This window comes from Manis javanica, chromosome 5, assembly GCF_040802235.1.
Source record: "Manis javanica isolate MJ-LG chromosome 5, MJ_LKY, whole genome shotgun sequence".
NCBI classification, from domain to species: domain Eukaryota; kingdom Metazoa; phylum Chordata; class Mammalia; order Pholidota; family Manidae; genus Manis; species Manis javanica.
This window is the reverse complement of record NC_133160.1, coordinates 116453559-116475605: the sequence shown is the minus strand read 5'-3', so window position 1 is coordinate 116475605 and position 22047 is coordinate 116453559. Positions and strand designations below refer to the sequence as shown.

The 22047-nt window shown below is 35.9% G+C and overlaps 1 protein-coding gene across 2 annotated transcripts in view; it reads right to left on the bottom strand.

Moving 5' to 3' along the window:
- GC (GC vitamin D binding protein) overlaps positions 1–22047 on the bottom strand; it is a 38728-nt gene that overhangs the window by 6399 nt on the left and 10282 nt on the right. For both annotated transcript variants that reach the window (XM_017665021.3, XM_017665020.3), the window contains exons 2-12: positions 21001–21070; positions 20340–20472; positions 18431–18642; positions 17193–17325; positions 16795–16889; positions 13371–13500; positions 12145–12347; positions 11418–11547; positions 10819–10916; positions 8725–8857; positions 2555–2609 (exon numbers count right to left, since the gene is read on the bottom strand). In XM_017665021.3, coding sequence (XP_017520510.1) covers positions 2580–2609; positions 8725–8857; positions 10819–10916; positions 11418–11547; positions 12145–12347; positions 13371–13500; positions 16795–16889; positions 17193–17325; positions 18431–18642; positions 20340–20472; positions 21001–21070 — 1367 coding nt within the window. In that variant the 3' untranslated portion in view covers positions 2555–2579. The remainder of the gene's footprint in view (positions 1–2554; positions 2610–8724; positions 8858–10818; positions 10917–11417; positions 11548–12144; positions 12348–13370; positions 13501–16794; positions 16890–17192; positions 17326–18430; positions 18643–20339; positions 20473–21000; positions 21071–22047) is intronic.

The window sequence follows — 22047 nt, the reverse complement described above, 5'->3', positions numbered from 1 at the left end:
ATTGTAGGTGTTCCCATCTTTCAGTACACCTTGAGACAAAGGCTTCAGCTACTAAAAGTTGTTCAAGTCTCTCAGAAGGGGTAGGCTTTCTATGAAAAGAAATACATAGCCAGCTGAAATGGGTTTAATAGTTTGAGGAACTGCTTTCCATTAAATGACATGTGCCACTTCTGCCATTGAAGAGCTTATCCATTAAAATAAAAAAAATCATAGAAGGACATGGGTATATTCTAAAGCAATTTACAATATGCTAAAAAGACTGGTCTATCTGGGGGAAAAAGTGCTCAGTGTTTGGAATCATTAAGTCCTGGGTCTAGAGCAGCTCATGACTGGGACTGCGTCACTTTTGGGCAATGCTGCTGCTAACTGAATGAATCCAGGGTTGTCCTATAAAGCTACAAAATTCTCCCTGGAACCCAGGGACCACAACTGGCTGGCAGTGTTCTAGAAACCTAATAAAACACTTAGCCTGTGGCGCCATTATCTATGGATATCAAGTGCCCTAGACCTACAATCTTGTGAGCAAGGTATTTGCTTTCTCAAAGCCATCCAACTGTTAATACAACAATGTTTGGTAGCCCTTTGTTATTGCATATTATGATTATAATAGCAGGCAGTGAAGAAAAATGAGCTCAGAAGAGTCAGTGCATGTTGTTGAAATCTAAGGAAGGAATATGAGTGATTTCATTTTTAGGAGCTTCCCACTGATGACTGAAATGTGTTTGGGTAGCCAAAAATTGACACAGAAATTGAAGGACTAATTAAAGGCCATAGGAAATTATTGACTAATACAGGAGAGATGATTTTTAAAAATCTATAGAAGGGGAAAAGCAGATGGCTGAAGCAGAAGAATCAGTATTAGAATCTTCATTAATATCAAAAAAAAATTGAGTTCATCTGTTGACTTAGTGTTAAAAGTATTTCTGAAAGTTTAGGTTAAAAGAAATCTCTTAATCCATCAAATTAGTGTTGCTGCCCCTTCTCTTAGGATAACCTCTGCTATTTCAATTCGTGCTCCCAGAGCCTGAGAGAATATATGTGAGACACCAGGGAAAAGTACTGAGTTCCTAAAGTGTAACATGGTCTGGTGAAAACAAACTCTCAGGGGCAGAGTTTTCACATAGTTTTCTAAATAATCCTAATTCTTATTAAAGCTTGAGATAACTTGAAGAGTAAGAGGCGAGGTAACTGTTGTACATTGGGATTTTTAACTCTATAAAGATTAATACAGATTGAGACGGAGAGTGGATTAATTCAAATGGATGACAAGAAATAGTTTAGCAGCAACGGAAACCAGATACAATTTTTATCTCTAAAATATTTACACTGCATGTACTTGGCTTTTACTGTTTTGGAGGTATGATTGATGACATTAGTTTCAGGTGTGCTTTTAATTTCCCCCCAGAAATTATTCAGAGAACTTACTTTCCCCTTAGAACATAATATCTGTATACCAAAGCACAGGAATATATAGGAAGGGCAACTTGTTTCAGGTTGGATTCGTATCATCAGTAGAAGCAGCAGCAGGAAGAACTTTGCCAGTATTACTGCTACTATTTTATATGTATCATCATCTCCCTAGTCATTGCAGCAGTGCAGAGAGAGATTGCAATTTCCTTAAGGAAATTGAGCTTTGAGTATAAATAACTTGCTCAAGTTCACAAAGAAAAATAGTTGGAGTGGGGAATCTAATCCGGATTGGTGACAGCTATTTCCTTGACCACCCTATCATACTGCCACTGAGTGTTCATTTTCTTTTTTACTGTTTCAGATGACTCAGTAGTTGATAGCTAAAAGCCTAAATATAATGGAATGATTTAATTTTATTAGTAAGTGGCTTTTGCGTCCATGTCATGTTGGGGAAAGTGAGTAAATCAGCAAAATAAAAATTTTACATTATTGAAAAGCCTCAGTTCAGTGAAGGTCTGAGATAAACCAAAACAATTATCTTCATCATTTTTTAATCTCAGAAGTAATATCTCTAAAATGAATACAATTAAATCTTGAGAGAAAATATTTTGTTGAAATGTGCAGAGTTGAGCTCACCTTAAGTGTAAAGTATGGAGGTCTGTCTAAATTATTTTATGGTCTTAATATCTCCATCAGGCATTTTTTAAAGGGTGAAAATGTAATATCTGAAAGAAGCAAGTGACAGTATTTCAACAGTGTTGCTTTAATTTGAAGACTGCTTCTTTCCTCCTAAGAACCCTGCTATGTTATCTTTAAGACTTGATGGACTCTGTTTAAACATTTTTTTTCTCTATTGAGTGTTTCAGAATCCCTGTAATGATCTCCACACTGCCATCTTAGATGTGAGGTCATGAGGGATATACAACCAGGGTCAGGACCTGGATTCTAGTTGTAAATATGCGAGAAGTTGGTTATGTATACTTGTGTAAACTCCTTAACTTTTCATATGCTTAATATTCTCATCTGTAAAATGAGTTTGAATAGATAATGGAATAATAACTTGCATAGTCTTCTTCCCATGCTATGATTTTTAAAATATATTGTATGAAGCTGGGTTCTTTGTTGCTTTAAAAAATATACTTACCTAAGACAGTACACATGGATCAGGTCTATAGGACATTTTTCATTTCAGTGTCGATCTGAAATGAAAAAGGATGTTATCTAAGTCATCAGTATTTTATTTGTAGACTATCATACAGAAGGCATATGCAAATTATAACCTTAAAGCAAAGAATTCTTGTCAAAATGCAGTTTTATATTAAACTTGTCATTCTTCACATTTTTATATTGTCCTTCCCCTTGAAGAATTTAGTGTTTCAAATATAGACAAGAAAAAAATGATGACAGAGTAACTACTAACTTTTGAATATGTCCAGAATGTTAAGGGACAACAGGAAAGCTTGAGTGCTAGGGAAGGATTCCCAGAGAAAGTGATGTCTAAATGGAATCCTGAAGCTTGATGAAAGATTTACTCAGATTCTGGAGTGAGGATAGGGCCATGTGGGGTGAGTCATGTGCAAAAACCTTGAGGTAAGAGCAAATTTAATATACTTGGAAAACTGCAAGTAGTTCAGGACAACCAAAGCTGGAGGAACAAGAAGTAATGGTGGATCAGGTTGGGGAGGAAATCAAAGGTTCAATTCTTGAGTGAAAAAAAAAAAATCATTATAGAAGCAGTGGAGACAAATTAGAGGGATATACAGTTGACCCTCAACTCATATTTGAACTGTGTGAGAACACATATGTGGATTTAAAAAAAAAAAGACACTGGAAATTATTTTTGGAGATTTGCAAACATTTGAAAAAACAGTTTTCTCCAGTTTTATTGTATGAATATAGTATATATACATATACAAAATATTAATCAATTGATGTTATCAATAAAGTTTCTGGTCAACAGTTGGCTATTAAGTTTTGGGGGAGTCAAAAGTTTTATGTTGGTTTTAGACTGTATGGGGGATTGGCACCCCTAAACCCCTCAGTTTCAAGGGTCAACCATGTTATCCATTTTGTGTTTACAAATGTCATTTTGACCTTAGTGTAGAGTTGGGGTGTGAAGTACTGGGGAAGGACTGAAGATAGGAGACCAAATGGGAAGCTGCTAATCCAGGTAACATATTGGCCTGAATTTAAATACCAATAAGCAGAAAGAAAGGAGGTGGGAGACAGCGATATTGAGAAGTTAGAATTTATAAGGTTTTGAATTTAATTGGATGCATATGGGAAAAAAAAGGCAAAACAGGGATCATGGTTTTTATCTTGGACAAGAGCTAAATGGTGGTGATATTCATAAGTTTAGGAAATACAAGAGGAGGTTTTAAGGGGAAGATTCCAGACACTGAGTTTGAAGTTCGTTTGGGACAGCAGAGCACCATAAACAATTGGCAGAAAGCATGGTATTGAGGTGAACAATCATAGATGGGGGTAGATGTCTGGAAATTAAAGGCATTTCTGTGGGTTGGAACACTGGGAGGGAAATGCAGTTTCATGGAAATTGAAGAAGACCAATGGAAAAAACTCTGGAAAACACATTTAAGAGATGGCTCAAAGAGGACAATGTGAAACAGAATGAGAGGGGACAAATCATAGGAGGACGAAAGGTAGAATATGATAATACAGATGCCAGACATTCCTTCAAGAAGAAAGGAGTAGTTGTGGGTATCAAGCATCCTGCAGAGAAGGCTGATAAGGACTGAAAAATGTTTACTGGACTTAGCAAGGAGATTGTCAGTGTGACCTTGTCATTAGTGGTGTGTGCCATCAGAAGCCATACCGCAAAGGGTTGAGGAATTGACAGGAGGTGTAAAAAATGAGTATATACTAATCTTTTAAGAGTCTTGGCTGTAAAAGGAAGGAAAAGCAAAATAGCTAGGGAATAGTGTCTAAAGTATCTTGTTTTTTAAGATTAGGAGATAAGGAACTTTAGAACCATTAAAAAGATATTGTTGAAGGAAAAGAAAAATAATTAAGGAAAGATGATTCCAAGGTAGTGGGATGAATGGATTCAGGATAATACTACTGATCTGGTACCATTTTTGCTATTGAACAATAATTTAAGATTTTCAGTCTACAGTAGTCTTTTGGTATCAATACTTGGCTTTAGTCATTAACTAAATTAGGGCTAAAGTCTATAACAATGACATGAAATGAGAGTAACAGACTCCTTGAAATAAACTTATGTAAGGTTACATGACAGGAGAATCGTATCTTACTCAACCCATGTGTAAAAGAGGAGTTAAAATGGTACCTAACATTTAGAATTGTTTTAGATTATTCCATAAGTACATACATGCAAAGCTCTTAGTATTCTGATTAACATACTATAATGGCTTAATAAATGCTAGCTATGACACTGAGGATGACAAAATCTGAAAGACGTAACAAACTATAGTGGATATGCCAGTTTCCTTGAAGTATGAGAGAGAAGAAGAAAGGGGGTGAGAAGGGGAGAGTCCGTCAGTCTCCTCTTTGCCCAGCTTCCACTCGGCTATTTGCATTTGTCTGTTTTCAAGATTTTAAGGGTCAATTCTAGCATATAACAGTGGTGTTCTTAAAACTGTGGGAAGTCATAGTTAATGCCCACTAATACTTTGCTGGGACATCTTAGAGGAAGCATAGTAATAGGTTTATGGGAGAATGAATAGGGATGCCTTGTCTGAATGATGGTGGGAGAGAAAAAAATTTCAATCTAATTTTGCAACTGTGTTTTTGCAGTCAATGGGTGTCTGTGGAGTTAAAAAACAAAACAAAACAAAACAGTTCTGAAAGTGCCATGGTGAAACCAAAAGAAAGTTTCACTGGTGATTCTATTTCCTAGTCATTTCAAGGTCAGGGTGAGGGTAGGGGGTAGGTCACCACACAATGAAACATTATGTTCAGAAGCTCCTTTTGCTATTCCTCAAATGGCTGTAGCAAGTATATTTAAACTGGCAGGTAGAAATGGATCCCTGGATATGAGTTGGAGTGAATGTAGTAGATGGGCCTTCCCTTTAAGGAGAAAAATTGTCAATCAAATATAGGAAAAGGTGATTTCAGAATAGATTAAAGCCCAAATATTGTAGGGTAATGGAACAAATATTCACACTAAGCACTGATGAGTGGATGCTTAGATTTTTGCCTTAACAGAGTCAGAAAGTAGAGGTGAGCTTGCTGACCTAGCTATAAGATCAACGTAGGAAGATACAATGGAAACACCAGAGAGTCTGATCTGAGTGCTCTAAATAATCGAATGTGCACAAGTATTCTCAACACCATTTATCTTTAGCCATTACTGAAAGCATGGCTACTCAGGAGCAGCACTGCTATAAATTTACTTATTGTAAAGCAAGAAAAAATAAAGTTACAAACCCGCCTTCTCATTCATCATTGTAGTTGAAATAAAATTTTAAAATGGCAATATGTTATAATGAAAAATATACTGAGAAGCAACTCAGCAAAAAGCAAGAGACTCAAAGGTAGCATGCATTTTAAGCATAAAGTTCAATTTGTCTTGTGTAATGGAAAAAAGGAAAATGTGTATTTGGATAAACAGACAAAGGGACGGGAAAGGGTTATAGACATGCTACTTTTGACAGAGGGTAAATAAAATAAACCCACAAAAGACCTTTTATAATGACTGAATGCGACCCTCAGCAAATTATGCTGGTAGCAAAAACTTCAGGTAAGGTGATTTTGTTTGTTTGGGATAAGACAACCTAAATTCAGCTTTTCTATTACTCAAAGCAAGTTGGTAATAAAAGAAGGGACTGTTCAGTTGTTTCATGGCCAACGTTTAATGCCAATAGTGATCAAAATATCGAAACAATTTGACTCTTGCAGTTTTTATTTAGGATCTCAATAGGTTGAACTTTAATAAAAGATGAACATGATATATTTCTCAACAGAATTTTAAAAACAGGCTTTTGTTCTACTCTACTTCCTTCTGGAATTGACTTTTAAAATTGTTACAAGCAAGATTAACAAATAGGTTGTAATTGAAATGTAAATGTAGAAACTAGAAATAATCTCTGAGGGTGTAAAGAAGAAAAATGAATGAGGTGATGTAGCTCAAATTGTCAAACTGATCAAGGCTGTCAGGCACTGTACAGCAGAGGACAGAACTTCACTGAAATACTGAGAATTGGTATATGGAGCCCAGACTTAAACATGCGCGTGTGTGTGCGCGCACACACACACACACACACACAAACACAAACACTTTACACAGTCTAATTTTTAAAGAGCCACTTCAATTATGAAAGAGATGCTCCTGAGAACAGGGAAGAGACATTTGCTAGTTGGTAGAGAAAATCACACGAGACAGAAAGGGAATATCTTGGCTTAACTCGTAGAATGTCCTCATACATGAAGCTACGCGGCAGTGCAACAGGCTACCTCTAAGAGCAAATAAACTGACTACAGGTATTGGTGGAGGCTGAAGGAATCCACTCAGTGAAATGTTACACTAAGTGACCTTTATGTTTTTTTCTGATATTTAAACTTTCGTGATTTTTATTTAGTTCTTGGATATTTTCAAATGTGCTTAATAGAAATAAAATAGAAAAATAATAGAATAATGAAACCAGGTTTGGTTACTTTCGTGGTTTGTATGGACAAAATTTCATGTAAATTCTTGAACCTCTTTTTTTAACTTATATAAAAGGATTTCTAATTGGCATTAACAGTAGTCTGATTAGTATTGACTTTTACATTCCCGTTATTTTTGTGTAAGGACACGGAAGTGATGGATCAAAAATGGATCATAAATCCTACTTCCTTAACATGACAAAATCAACAATAGTAAGATCTAGTAAAATAATCTTAGCACCACTGCCAGAGTAGGGAAGGGATATGACTTACCATGAACCTCAGAAAGAGGTGAGCAAAGTATTTTGGTACAGCATAGAGTTGTTTCTTAACTCTGCCTCTGTATTCCAGAAACAGAATGAGTGAGATGATGAAGTTCTTGGAATTGTCACTAATAAGTCCAAATCGGCAGTGAATGACATGAAGTATTGTGTTTATCTTTTGACTGTTCAAAATAATTGAAATGACTATTGGAGAGTAATAGGCCAAATGGAGGATGTGAGCAAATGGGCTTACTGTATCTGACAAAGGCCAATAAAACATTTTCCCATGGAATAGGATAGATACTGGCTTGATGGAGGAAATCCTAGTGTAAGACATTGAAGAGAACTTCAGAGCACAGGCGTGCTGACAATGGGCCTATCCAGACTAAACTGGGCTCTCCTCCCTCCTTCACACCTTGAGTCTACGTAAAGATAGAACACAAAATATCTGCCTCACACTGGGGTTTATAGGTCAAAACCAGTAGGGCACAGATGCAGTGAAAGGGATGAGATAATCAACTATCAGAGAAAGCAAAAGGTTTGGCTAGAACTGCCTGTGTTATGCACAAGGTAAAAAATAAACGATCTGGCAATATGTGAATAAGTTGAAGGTAAAGAGGGAAAATAGAAGCTGGGGGAGAGGAGAGTGGAGGAGGTGGGAGACAGGAGCAGGGGGTGATTAACATTTAAATAGGAACCTCAGAACCAAGACATCAGGAGGAGTAGAGAGGGAATTTGGAAGACACAAGACTTCTAATTTCTTTAGCTTTCAGAATTGGAAGCCAATTGGTAGTGTCTTAAAGAGAAATTTGTAATTTAAAATGACTCCATTTTGATATCAAATCTTTTTCTAACTTGTTTCTTTACTATGTTATTTTCTACATTTATGTGACTTTAAGTAATTCCTCAGTTGCATTTTTTCTTGTGTTCCATTAAAGCAAAATTTGATAATTAAGACAAATTGCAGTATGATGCTTTTTCTAAAAGTATATCAATTCACCTATTGATACCTGTATGTACATACATGCATGTATGTCATATACATATATATCAAATAAAATTCATGAAACACCCTCACTATGTGACATGGACTATTTCTACTCTATTTTTCTTTTCTTGCATTTAAAAAAAGCTGTTAATAGGTTACAGCCTACAATTTGAAAAACAGTGCAATACACTTTGCTGCCTGTATTCACAAACCCTTTTGTTATTGTAAAATTTCATGATTTTTGCAGTGTTTCAGTTTGCTTTTATATTAGCAGGGCATGGGAATAGCCATTTGTTTCTTTGTCATCTTTACAATGAAATTATCAGGAAAAAGTCTGCCACATAATGGCATTTCAATAACAAAAACATGAGTGACTTTGAACACATAAGTTCTTAAAATATTGTGCAGTGATTTAAGTAGAGGGTTAAATTTTCTGACCTCTGAATCACAGTAGAGAGGAGGTGAGTTTATGGAACAGCATTTGGAGGCAAAGTCTGAGCGCTTATCAACAAGTTCTTCGAGTTCCGTGGCACTGGCATCAGGCAATTTTGCTCTTAATCTCTCTGCCAATCTGAAACACCATTTTTATGTAAGGTTTTACCAGATGTATTTTGTACACATTTGCAGTGCAAAATGACAGCCACTTTAGATCTTTTGCTTTTAAATTAGCAATAAAAGACAAAAACAAAAATAGTTGTCCTTTTCAAGGAAATCTTTGTGGAATGATTCTTAGTGACTCAGTTTGAGATAAGAAAGTGAGATTTCCATTTCTTTTTGAGATCATGAAAGTAAACATACAAATTGCTGCTGAATTTGAATTCCAGCCTTTCCCCTTTTGTCCACTCAGTCATATCACCATGGATAGATCCTCTTCTGTTCTCCCAGACCTTTCATCTTCTCTCCAGATCTTAATTTCAAGCTCCTTAAAGAATATTTCCCTTCTAGAACTTTATGCCATTTTAAAACTTTTTCTGTTCTCTCATATTTTACAGTTTCCCTCACTTCTCAACCAGCTGTGATGGAATACAAGGTAAGAAACTTTGGCTCCTGTCTCCAACTCTTCCACTAACTTGCTCTCCATATCACTTTTAAGACAGTGGTAGGACTTCTCTTGATTCCATCCTGGTTGGAGTGGCCTGTGACCTTGGTTAACTCTCTACCCTCCTCAGAGACAACTCAGGCTGTTTTTATGACTTTCTCCAAGAAATACTTGCCATCCCAGCAGTGGGAGGTAACAGAGACCCAAATTTACCTAGAATTGGGGTTAGTAAGGTAGATGCTGGGAGAGTACAAGAGGGTGAGATGGACTAATTTGTTCATAAAACTGTTATTGAAATGAAACTATCCCAGCTGGGAGCAGGGAAAAGTCAGACCAAAAGGAACTCAGGATGGGGATGGAACTGAAAAAGGGCATGGGGGTGTGGGATTCAAATACCGTTGCTCAGTTGTCTGAGTCTTCTCTAATTTAATAATATGAAATTAATTCTACATTGACATCTTTAATGCATCAATATTATATGAATCATCAATCATCATACAAGAATGTTAATGAACTATTGGCTAACACTTTTTTTAAAATCAAGTCCTTGAAGATATTGTAATTTATATTTTCCATGCAATCCTGGAGTTCAAAACTATTGGCAAAGTACTTAATCTTGCAATATCTGTTTTATAGTCTATACCAACTTCATAATATTGGAAAATTAATTATATAATTAATAAATTAACTGGGAAACAACCTTTTGAACTTCAGTTTTTCACAATTTTTCATTTTCTTTAGAGCTTTTTTAAGGCAGACTTCATGGACGTCATTGAAATAGGTGTTCTACTTTTGGGATACTTAAGAATTGTCTTTTTGTGGAGTTTGATTTGTGCTTACTTGAGACCTATGTTGATCAAGATGATTTGAAATAGATGTAAGAAATTCACTTAACAAAGTTGGGAATGATATGGTCTCAACAGAGACAGTAAAACTTCTTTCATTATTGCCTATTATTTTAGAGTTAACACTTATTAAGAAGTGCTTTCTTTTCTTCCAAGAAACATGCTATTGTTCAGCATTATTGATGGTTGACATGTGTATTTCCAATTTATAAAGAATACACGCTGGTGATCAGTAGCACTACACGTATGTCCTCTTGTCAGACAGAATGTCATGAAAGTTACCATTTTTCAGCAGTTTTATAGTTTCTCATTTAAAGCAGCATCTACAGATAGCTTTAGGACAAGAATGAACTATATGGGCCATCTTGGTATTTTTTGAATCAAATCCCTGCAGATCTTGTAAATCACACTTTTGGGGCTGTGTTCTAATGACCGCTCACCTGATATACACGTGACCTATTTTCTGCAGAACTCACTTTCTTCATACACAGAATGTAGATTCTGACTGCTTTTTAAAACTCTTAATCATACCTCCTTTTTTTATTGCTCAGTTAGCACATCATAAATCTTCAACTGTACTTCCAAATCACAATACCAGGCTAGTATTATTGATAAGTTTGGAGGAAACAGCCAGAACAAGTCCCTTACTTTTTCTTGTATTCAATAAATGTGTTCTCTGAATAATTTGCACACAGTTCTTGTCCTTTGTCAATGAAAGAAGATAGTTCCTTCTTCAGTTGAGGGCCCTGCAAGAAAACAATTACATAACAAAATTATTTGTCTTGAAACACTCTTCCAGGAGATGTTAAATCAGAATTCCATGCAATGTATCAGTAGGGGAGTTTTTCTATACCCGATATTGGCAAACATTATATGAGGCCAGACAGTATTTATTTTAGGTCTCATAAGCCATATATAGTCTCTGTTGTAATTATTTAACTCTGCCAATATGGTACAAAAGCAGCCATAAATAATGAGTATTGCTATATTCTTTTAAAAATTTTATTAAATTATCATTTATATACAACCTTAATATATGGCTATATTCTAATTAAACTTCATGATCACTGAAATTTGAGTTTCAAAAAATTTTCATGTGTCCAAAAAATATTTTTCAAACCACTTAAAAATGTAAGACCATTTTTATCTCAGGCCATGTACACATAGGCATTGGGCCACATTTTGTGTATCAGTTTGCCAACCCTTGATTTAGTCCAGCATTGGTAAGGACAATGTAGAAATAGTACCACTGCATTGAAACAGCCGGTAGAGTCTGCAGAATCGCAGCATTCGCCAAGGCTTTTCAGGGTTGGCGCAAGTATTTTACTGAGGAATACTTCTGGAACTTGATTCTTCCTACTTAGGCCAAACACATACCTGGCATGAGAGAGAAAGGAGATATTATTTAGCCTGGGTTGCTTTGTGTGTTTGTCATGTTTTGAAATTTGACGTCTATTATAAAAGAGCACCTGGTTTTGCATCTTTATTAAAAAAAAGGTTTAGCTAAAACATTGTAACAGGTTTTGGATTTCAAACAATATTCCTATTGAAATGCAAACTATTAATAGTTGCATTGAAGTCAATACTGAATTGTGACTAGGTAATACTGAATTAAAGCTCTACTATACACACACACACATATCTATATAAGCATGTATCCACTTCACTTCATAGAACTGTCCTTTATAAAAATGATGAGTATTTAGATATAAATTAGAGTTTCAGTCTAAATTCTGCTTTATAATACTGGTAATTGATTTTCTGACCTGTTAATTCAAGCTTTGTGAAATATTTTTATACCATGAGTATGCATATACTGGTAGTATATGCAACTTGCAGTGTGTGCAACCCATGGTATATTTTAGTTCTTGGCTGAAAATGGATAAATGTTTACCATTCTGTGTAGTTTGTTATCTAATGCTGGTGAATATCAATACTGTCAAGAAAACAATTACTCAAATATATTTTACTCACTGATCCATGGCTTTGGTGTTTTCTTTGTCACACACATGTTTACTTGTGGGCAACTCAACATCTGGCAACTGAGGGGGCTGGGCAGCTGGCATGAAGTGAATGCACATAAAAATGTCCATGGGTGTTTTTTCTTCACAACAGTCCTTAAACTTAGAGTTCTTAGTAGATAAATTGTCACAGATTTTTACTGTGTATTCAGGCAGCTACAAAAGAAATTATGAGTTTGTGCATTACTAGTTTTCCTAGTTGGTCTAATTAAAATAAGGAAGGCTTACATAGGCTTATAAGCTCTGGAGTGGTATACATACAAGTCAGTATAAATGTTCTTAGGAAGTAAATTGGTAAAATATTTTTTGGAGAGCAATTTGTCAATAGGTACTAAGAGTCTTAAAATGTACAGTTTGACTTCTAAGAGCTTACTTCCAACAAACAATTATGGATGAAGGGAAAATTTAGCTATAAGGGCAAAGTTGTTTAAAATACTGAAAAACTGAAATAACCTAAATCCAATAGGAGACTGGTTAAATAAAAATATGGTATATCTAGGTAGACAGATACAGTACACACAATGCAGCTATACAGTAGAGTTCTACTTAGCCATTATAACTCAGGAGATAGAAAAATACTTACTAACACAGACATGTATTCTTAGTGGAAAAAAGACCAGGTAACATAACATACCTATTCCTAAAAAGGCCCACAGATGTGGAGTGACCTTTTCTAAAACAACTGTTCAAATTCTACTTGAGAGAATTATGTTAATGAAAAAGGGGGTGGTATTACCATTAAATTATAATAGGTATAATGGTTGCAGTGTCATCTAATGGAATTTTGTGATGATGAAATGATTTGTACCGGTATGTCCAATACTACTGGGCATTTGGAATGTGGCTAGTGTTACCAAAAAACAAGTTTAAATTACTTGAATTATACCTAAATATTAAATAACCATATGTGGCTAGTGGATACTGCATTGGGCTGTGTAGGTAGAGTAAGGTCTTGGGAATCAGATGATCTTGTACTTATGTATAGATTTTGCCACTTGTTGTGACTTTGAATTATTGATCCTTGCTAATCTTCTGTTTCCCCATGTGCAAAATGGAGTTAAATTTCATAGGAAGTCTGAGGATCCATTGAGATGGAGCATGTAAAAAGCAATTTAGAAGAGTGCCTGCTGCTCAGTACCTGGCATGTGATGAGGATGGTCATGATGGGGACCCTCTTACCTCCTTGGCCATGCAGTCCTCAGAGGTGGACTCACAGCACTTGGCGAGGATTGTGGTAACATCTTCAGCGAGTGGCAAAACATCCTCCAGATCAGCAGTGGGCACTTTCTGGGCTAGTTTTATGAGATGGCTAAACAGTTACAAATGAATCATTAGCTTACCCACATTCTTAGTTTTCTTGGTTTCATTATGAACATACAGTCTGGAGAAAACCACACTTTCAACTCTGGTCTCAATAGCTGCAAGGGGCACATCTGCTAAATGATGGGTCCTACGTATGGAAGCCACTATTCAAATTCAGTCATCCCCAATGAATATTTTCATATTTTTCAATACTGATATGCAGCTTTTCTGGTTGGATCTTCAGAGTTGGCAAATCCCTTTAAAATGTTAGATCTTAAACAGCAGTAAAGAAAACACTAATGTCTCTGTGCATAAGGCCAATGGTGTGCTTTTATAGCCCCTCATAGTCTTCTTAAAACATGTTTTTATAAATTCATTTAGAAACTACACATAAAAAAAATGAAGACCTACAGCCCTAGATCACAGAGTTAATAAATGTTGATGTTTTGGTGTATTACTTGAAGTATTTCATAAAGCTTACAAAGTATTAAGTATTTTAGAAGAAATTATGCTGTGTTCTACTCATTTTGCCTTTTTCACTTAATATATCAGGACTATGTTCTATGTCATTAAATATCCTTTTAAAATTGTGGCAACAAATATATAAAACAGGTTAAGATGACACATCTAATATTAAGTGCATAGTTCAGTAATGTTAAGTATAGTCGCATTGTTATATAACAGATCTCTAGAATCTTTTCATCTTGTAAAATTGAAACTACATCCTTTAAGTACTGATTGCTCCCCCTCACCACCACCACACCCCTTTGAAATGAGCTTTTAATTTTGTTTCTGTGATTTCAACTACTTTAGATACTATATATGAGTGAAATTGTACTATTTGTTATTTGTCCTTTTATAACCACTTAGTTCACTCAGCATAATGTCCTCAATATTCACCCATGTCGCAACTTGTAACAGGATTCTTTTTTAAGGCTGCATAAGGTTGAATTGTATCTATGTAAGTCTCTCTTTATCCCTTTATCTGTCAGTGGACATTAAGGTTGCTTCTACATCTTGGCTATTGCAAATAATGCTGCAATGAACATGGGTGTACAAATATCTCTTTGAGGTCCTGCTTTGAATTCCTCTTGACATATATATGCAAAAAGTGGGATTGCTAGATCATATGATAATTCTGTTTTAAACTTTTGAGGACCTCTCCATACTGTTTTCCATGATGGCTGTGTCATTTTTCAATCAATAGTGTACAAGGATTCTAATTTCTCCACATTGGTCAACACTATTTTACTATTTTCTGTTCTCTTGGTGGTGGCCATCCTAGTGGATATGAGACCTCATTTTGGTTTTGATTTGCACCTATCATGGGATTAATGATGCTGGACATCTTTTCAAATGCTTGTTGGACATTTATGCCTTTTTTTTTTTTTGGAAAATTGCCTGTTCAGTTCTTTTTACTCAATTTATTTTTGTTGAGTGGTAGCAGTCCATTATTCATTCTGGATATTAAATCTTTATTAGATATATGACTTATAAATATTTTTTTCTCCTATTCTGTAGGTTGCCATTTTGCTTGACTGATTATTTCCTTTAATGTACAGAAATTTGTTTGTGGTCCCATTTGTCTCTGATTTTGTTGACTATACTTTGGTGTCATTTCTGGAAAATCATTGCCAAATTCAACATCCTGAAGATTTTGCCTATGTTTTCTTCTAGGAATCTTATAGTCTTAGGTCTTATATTTAGGTCTTGAATCCACTTTGAATTAATGTTAATACATGGTATAAGGTAAGGGTTTGACTTTGTTCTTTTCTAAGGAGATACCCAATTTTCCCAGCATCATTTGTTAAACAGACTCTTTTCCTATTGTGTAGTTGTGGCACCCTTGTCAAAAATCCTTTGGCCAAATACAAGGATTTGCTTGAGACCTCTATTCTGTTCCATTGGTCTGTATCTTTTTATGCCAGTACCACAGCATCTGGATCACTGTTGCTTTGCAGTATGTTTTGAAATCAGGAAGTGTGAGCCCTCCAAACTTTTTCTCAAGATTGTTTTGGCTATACAGAGTCCCTTGATATGCCATATGAATTTAAGGATGCTTTTTTCTATTTCTGCAAAAACATTGCCTTTGAGATATTGATAGGGATTGCACTGATTTTTATAGATTGCTTCGGATAGTGTGGATATTTTAACACTATAGTTCCAATCCATGAGCAAGAAATGTCTATTGTATTTATTTTTGGCTGTTTTTAGCAATGTTTTTTAGTTTTCATTAAATATTTTTTTATATAACAAACTCTATGGCATTATCTCATATGGATATATCATAACTGATTTAAGTATTCTCTATTCTAGGAACATCTGGGAAGTCTTTTCTGTTTAAAAACTGTGGCTAATATTTGTATCTAAATCTTTGTTCATATTCAGTGCTATTTCCTTTTGAGTAAATTCCTGGAAACTAATGTAAGTATAAATTAATGACTAAGATATATTTTTATAGGTGGCTTTATATTATAAGTCTCTATGTTCTATTTGCCAAATACACTATCTTTATTCAAAAGTAAAGCTAAAGGGAAGGTCTAGAGAAAATGCCTTTTAGTATTTTAGTGGTTCTAATGGAAGATTATTTTTAAAGGACTCATGAAACGACTTTCTATTAGGGAATTTTAGGATCTGGTGCCAGCACAAAATAGATTATTTCATTACATTACAGGGGAAAAAAATCTTCTGGATCAGAATAAAAGGAATTAAAGAGATTAGGTATACTGAAAAGATAAAGCTGACAAATCTAGATGTCTGGGAGACATATGAAAGAAGCATAAACATAGAAACTATCAAAATAAAAAAACAGAATTAACTGCTATATGAAAATAAAAGTGAAGGTTAAAAATAAAGTAAATAAGTAATTGGAATAAACCCATGAAATTTAAGAGATACACTGTGTAGCACAAAGCATCATATAACAAATAGTTTGGGAAGTCTCTTCCCAAGAAAACTTGGGCAAAGTAACAGGTGATGAAAAAAAAAAAGCTTTATTTTTCCTTTGTGGTTGTAATATATGCTAAATGAATATTGAAGGAATAATGTTTATAGTCCACCATTTTCCCATAAGAATGTATGGAAAAGGTTGATTAAAAATAAATTTCATGTTTTGCAATGCAGACTTCTTCCTTATTGCTCATATTTTGCATATAGAAAAAAAAGTGGGTCATATTTTTGAGAGTTGTGGAGTGTGAGAGTATACACTACACCTCCTATTATCAACATTGTCTTAAAGAATTCTAATAGTATGGATAAATAGTGCACAATCAATTATCTAAGCATGGTGCTTAAACTTTACCTGAGCCTTGATTTCTCCTTTCCATAAGCAGCATATTGTGAACAGACTCTACTTGACATGGTGGTGAGAAGTGATAAATATTTAATCTGGAGTCTCTAGAAAATAAGTGACAGAATCTCATTAGATAATCACGATTCATTGAAAGCGCTACATATGAAAGGCAAAAAGAGACTATGATCATGACTTTTTGATCACTAGAAAACTGAGTCCGAACCAAAGGAACTTACTGATGTTTCTTTACCAGAAGGGACTGTATATTTTTTCATTTAACAAAATGCAAGAAAGGCATTTTAGGAACTTACTGATTCCAGCATGTGCACTTCTACCATTATTTAAGTGGAATGACTTTAAAAGAAGGAAAAAAATAGACTATAACTATGTAATAAAATGATACTTACCTCTCTTAAAAAGCATACTGTTGGGCTTGGTGAGGTGCAGCAGGACCCCACCATAGAGAGATAACTCTTGGTGTAACTGACTAAAAGTGACAGAGGAGCTTGTCCATAATTAATTGAATATTCATACATAAATCTGTGGGAAGGAAAATAGGATTGGTTAAAATATGTGTGGGGAAACAAAATCGGCTTTTTTGTATTTTGAGAAAGAATGTATATTACATTAGCTTAATATCTAGAAAGCACAAGGATTTAAAGATAGAATTCTGGTCACTATTTAAAATTTTGAAAGGCTGTTCCCTGCATTTCCATCTGGATTACTTTAAAGGAGGGGCCGTTTGTTCATTTATTCATTTAATACCTATGAGGTGCATGGCCCGTGGTAGCTGCTTATTGTTGATGGAACAAATTTAAATGAATGTAATGGGTTTACCTTTCATTATCTATCTCAGTTTACTATTCTAGACAATTGCAGTGTAAAAGTTTGCTTATTTGTTGAAATACTGATTTGGGGGAGCATAAGCCCTAAAGGCTTAAAAGGAACTCTGAAATCTTTGGCAAGATTTCTGAAAATGTACAGGGATGGGCAAGTCAACCAATTTTTATAAAATTATGACCCTGATTTCTTTTAAAGTCAATTTGAATGACATTGCTTTTAACTTTTATATATACATTTTTCCATTGTTTACAGATTTTCCCCCTTTTTAAATTATCTTCTAAGACTAATATAAAGAATCAATATATGATCTGGCTCCTCATAGGTGTTAAGCAATGATAAGGTCAAAGTAATATGTGGTACAACGTGTCATGTTCACAACTATTTCTGGAGATGTGTTGTAGGAATGAAAACTATTCTTTGTTTTGCTGGAAATATTTAAAATGCACAGCAATACAATTATATCAGAGGGAATATGCAAGGATCCCTAGCATAAGTGGGGATCGTAAGAGCTGCTGTCCTTATGTCCTATACTTGAACATTAGGTGGACAGGAGACACATGGAATTCTGCTTCACATAAGAGAACTAGGACGAATGAGCGGGACTTCTGATTTCCTCTCTGTCTGAGAAGTGTATTTACAACAATTACCACTGACAGATGGGTGAGATCGTAGGTGAGAGTCAAGTGGAAATTGCCTGGGTTGCTGTGGAAGAGATGTTTGGGTAGAATAGGGGGTTAGATCAGACATACTTCTGAGATTTTATGCCCTAATTAATGTTTTACTTATGATGAAACCTGCTTACTGCTCAGCAAATCCCTTGGGATCTTTCCTGAATGCCTCACAGATTTCATCATTTGTTGGTTCTACATAGGTAGGAAATTCTTGCGGCTGGTGCTTCAGGGCAGCCATGCAGAGTTTCTGCTCAAGGCCCTCTTTGGTGCAGCACTCAGCCGTTCCTGGATGGACTGGGTATGGAGAGTTTCTTTCACAGGACTTGGCAGACAATGCTGAGGTCTAGAATGACAGAAGAAAATCAAGTTAACTTGTAAATGCAAGTTTCCAGGCTTGTAGTTCTCCATTCAGTAAAACATGTTAGTCTTAAATTTTAAAAATTCTCATTAAACTGTCCACACTGAAAGCTCCATGAGATGATCTGTTAATATAAATTGCATAATGATAGGCAAATACAGGGTCTTATGTTAATGAATGGCTGAGTAGGAACTTTCCTGAGTAGGACTGTGTTTGCAGCCATTAGAGGATTTATCCTCTAGCAGTGTTTCTCCATGAAGATACTAACATCTCTGAGGATGAGGGAGGTCATTTTAAATCTCCATGTGTGAGCCTGAGAGGATCTGCTACCTGCTTTCTGTTGCAGACCCCATTGAAGAGGAGGGCCTCCCTCTGTCCTCTTCTCCCTGTATTAAATGAGCAGACTCTTACTAACTTGACTGTTTTAATCTTTGACATTGGTTTGTATTCTTACCCAGTGGTTCTTGGGCCTGCTTTTGTATTAGAATCATAATATGTAGAAAGTACCTGAGCTACACAATGCAGAAATTGTGACTCAGTAGGTCAAAGATGAGTCTTGAGTCTTGCTTTCCCCAGAGCCCCAACATTTATTCTCATGTACAGCACAGAACGAAAACGCTGCTGCAATTTAATTGACCATCTCAGCACTGATCTGCTTGTACATGTGGGCAAACTAAGCCAATGGTGAGAGTGTCACCCAAACAATCATAGCAACAAAATGTTGTTTGGGGGAAGAATTTGATATTTGGAATGAAAATGTAGAATAGAAATTATCATCATGGAAAAAATTTGGGATTTACATGGGGACAAGTACTTTGACATTTTTAAACTTATTTTTTAACTTTGTCATCTTTTTAAGAAAAAACTTCTAAAGATCTTTCCTATCAATATGGAAAACATAATGAATCAGTTATGTGAACCCGAAGTAGACATCTCATTCTCTCCCACAACTACCTTCCATCACTCTAAGAATTTAGGGAATGTAGTTCTTGGTGGGACAAGATGAACAAAAAATTCTTAGTAGATAAGGGCTAGATAAAGCAATTAATGGGTAAGAAAATCATTGTTTAGAATATATTCTAATCAGGTCTGTGGAGTAGTTAACAGCTGCAGGCTTGAGCAGGGAGGCATTTTTCTGTAGAGGCCCTTCTCAAGGAGCATCTAATGTCATTTGCATTGGGTCTGACGACTGCATTAGGAAATTGCTAGGAACACCTGTGGTTTCACTTTTTTGAGCTATGGTCTGTATTTTGAACCTCATCGTTTCAGCATTTTAATTTCTGCATATATATTTTAGGGAACAAAACCTGAAACCTAATATATATAGGGCAACTTTCAACCCCAAAGTGGTTTAGCCAACATTATATTACTCTGGGGTAGTTGGTACCAGTCTTGGAATGCTAAAAGCCTATCTACATCCAAACCTTTAAGAATGTATTAGAATTATTTCAAAAGGTTCATGAATCAAAGTATGACTGTTTTCTGATTCGAACCTTGTAGAACTAATAGGCAAAATTGATTAATTATGTGAACATAAGTCTGGGCTGTAGGGATAAATGCTTCCTATTTTCCCCAAACCTGGGGTAGACGGAGTGGCAAAGCTTTCCCCAAGATTCGGCTTTAAGGCCAGTGTTGGCTTCCTTCTATGGGCTACGGTAGACATGGCCGGCCATTCAACCTACCCTCTCATCATAGCAGTCAGGGTCGGCCCCTTCCGCACAGCAGGCTTCTGTCAAAGAGACAACTTCTTTCACGAGGTGACTGATCTGGTCAAATGTGCTACTGGGAAACTTTCTGCTGTACAGGACCATTGACCTGAGGGGCAAAGCAAGTCAGTATGTTTAAAATTTAAAAATTTTATAATTGGACATAATAGGAAGTCCAACATTTTTAAAGGAATATTGTACACATTTTCTTGATTAATAGAAAGAAATTTTTGTCCTAGGTAAACCTACCTTGTAAAGCAGTAGGAAGAGGATTTGGGAGCCTCAGATTCTCTTTCCTTTCTTCAGCCCTCCAAACAGAACTGTTCTGAACCTGGTTACCTTTGTTTATTAGAATCCTAACATGTACTATCTGAATTTTAATTTACCATAGAAAACTATGTTTACTTATTCTCTTTTAACTCATTAATAAACATGACAAGTTCTTAGACCATAGGAACAATAGTTTCACTGATTATCTTTTTATGTTTTCTACTCACCTGACATCTCTGCCCACATTGACCATGGGGCTCTTTCCTCTTTATGATGGTAGAGATCAGTTCAGTCAGACTAAAGTTACCTAAAACGTAGTTTCATTCAGGGTCACGATCAAGAGAGTGAGAGACTACATCCTACTTACAAAGATGCGAAGTCCTCTTTTCCCAGACTGGCAAGTTCCTTGCAGACTTTCTCCTTTTCATAATCTCGGCCTAGGAACCAGAAATAGACTTGTTTGTATCTTCTCCTTATTAATGAATTCTCTTAGGTCCTATCTTTATAATAAAACCAAAATGGGACTTTACCCCTCCCTACTTTCTTTAGAAAGAATCTTCTTTAGATATCTTCATTAGATATTCCTAGATATCTTCATCTAAGCCTTTGAAAGAAACAACTGAAAGTACATGGAGTATGTATCTCCATCCCCAAGGGACGAGCTTCCCCACTAATGTGGGACTTCAAAGGAGCTGTGTGAGAGCCGGGGTTGGCCCCCTTGCTCCATTACCCACCTTCAGACTCTGTGAAGGGAAGCTAGGAATTCAGCTAAGGGAAAAGATGGAAATTAGGCAAAATATTCTTTTGGAGAAAGTCATCAGTATGGTGGGTTTGGGGGAATGGTGGAAAGTGCTTCCCCTCACCTCAAGCATAGTGAGAGGGGCTTCAAGGAAGACACAGAACTTGATAGGTGACCCTTGGAGTTTGGGGTATCATGGACAGGTGTCTGATTCAGATTAAAGAAATCTAAAGGGTGAAAGAAGCTCGTTAAGTGACCTGGGGCAACAAAGGAAAGGGCTGTAAGTGAAAAGCTGTGCTGTGGCCTGTGGACCTGATGTTAATCAGGCAGGATTAGAGACTGGCCTGCAGTTGTCTTAAACGTGCCCACTCCCCTCCTCCAAGGGCCATGTAGAGGTCGGTGAGCTGTTCTCAGTGGGACACCTCTGAGCAGAGGCAGGCAATCTGAAATTCAGAGGGCCAAAGGGAAGTCTTAAGGCACCATCTGGATGTGAGAGATCTCTGAAGAAGCCACAAGAAATGTCACATCTCCTATAACCAGAAGGAAACAGTAGCTGCCCATTGAATTAGTTCTCCCTTCAGCTTACCTCTCCTGCTGGCCTCTTCCTTCCTTGAAAGAGCTAAAATCAGTCTAGAGAGTAGGAGGAAGGAGAAGAGAAGAGGCAGAGGAAAGTGT